Here is a 1,403-nt window from a genome sequence, read left to right as displayed (position 1 = left end):
GTGGGGCAGCGCTGCGGGGCAGCGCTGTGGGGCTGCCCTATGGGGCGACGCTGCGGGGTAGAGCTGTGGGGCAGCGCTATGGGGCGACGCTGCGGGGTAGAGCTGTGGGGCAGCGCTATGGGGCGACGCTGCGGGGTAGAGCTGTGGGGCAGCGCTATGGGGCAGCAGCTCAGCTGAGCGCAGCTTTATCAACACGAAGCCCCTGCTGTGACCCCGTCCCCCCGCAGGTCCTGGAGTTGGCAGGCAATGCCTCCAAGGACCTCAAAGTGAAGCGCATCACTCCCCGCCATTTGCAGCTGGCGATTCGTGGTGATGAAGAGTTGGATTCCCTCATCAAAGCCACCATAGCGGGGGGAGGTAGGTGGCACCCATGGGGGCACCCAGTGGCACCCCGTGACACCCAGTGGCAGCACCCATAGCACCCAGTGGTACTAATGGCACCCACAGCGGCACCCAGGGGGTCACCCAGTGGCACCCCGTGACACCCCAGTGGCACCCAGCAGCACCCATAGGGGCACCGTGGGGTCACCCAATGGCATCCGTAGGGGAACCCACAGGGTCACCCAATGGCACCCATGGGGTCACCTGTAGGCACCCACAGGGGCACCCCATGGCACATAACAGCACCCGTGGGGTCACCCAATAGCACTAATGGCACCCATAGGAGCACTCAGTGGCACCCGTGGGTCACGCAATGGCACCCAATAGCACCCATAGGGGCACCCATAGGGGCACCCAATGGCACATAACAGTACCCATAGGGTCACCCATTGACATTCAATAGCACCCATAGGGGCACCCATGGGGTCACCCATAGGTACCCCATGACACTCCAACGGCACCCATAGGAGCACCCAGTAGCACCCATGGGGTCACCCAATGGCAGCCCATAACATCCCATTGACACTCATAGGGGCACCCATGGGGTCACCCAATGGCAGCCTGTGACACCCAATGGCACCCATAGGGGCACCCATTGGCACCCGTGGGGTCACCCAATGGCAGCTCATGACACCCCAGTGGCACCCAATGGTACTAATGGCACCCATGGGGTCACCCGATGGCATCCATAGGGGCATCCATAGGCACCCACGACACCCAAATGGTACCCATAGGGGCACCCCATGACACCCCACTGGCACCCATGGGGTCACCCAATGGCAGCCCATGCCACCCCGGTGACCCCCAATGGCACCCATAGGGACACCCAATGGCACTAATGGCACCCATAGGGGCACCCCACGACACCCATAAGGGCAGCCATAGGGACACCCAGTGGCACCCCATGACACCCTAATGGTACCCATAGGCACCCATAGGGGCACCCAGTGGCACTAATGGCATCCATGACACCAAAATGGCACCCATAGGGGCACCCCATGACACCCCACTGGCACCCATAG

At 62.5% G+C, this 1,403-nt stretch overlaps 1 protein-coding gene across 1 annotated transcript in view; it reads left to right on the top strand.

Annotated features, from left to right (window-relative positions):
- LOC104915823 (histone H2A.V-like) overlaps positions 1 to 434 on the top strand; it is a 2,223-nt gene extending 1,789 nt beyond the window's left edge. Inside the window, 1 exon segment of the mRNA XM_010726747.1 lies at positions 228 to 434. Coding sequence (XP_010725049.1) covers positions 228 to 419 — 192 coding nt within the window. The 3' untranslated portion in view covers positions 420 to 434.
- Positions 435 to 1,403: the final 969 nt, after the last annotated feature.

Source organism: Meleagris gallopavo, unplaced genomic scaffold, assembly GCF_000146605.3.
Source record: "Meleagris gallopavo isolate NT-WF06-2002-E0010 breed Aviagen turkey brand Nicholas breeding stock unplaced genomic scaffold, Turkey_5.1 ChrUn_random_7180001853463, whole genome shotgun sequence".
In the NCBI taxonomy this organism is placed as follows: domain Eukaryota; kingdom Metazoa; phylum Chordata; class Aves; order Galliformes; family Phasianidae; genus Meleagris; species Meleagris gallopavo.
This window is presented reverse-complemented; position numbering and strand designations above follow the sequence as displayed.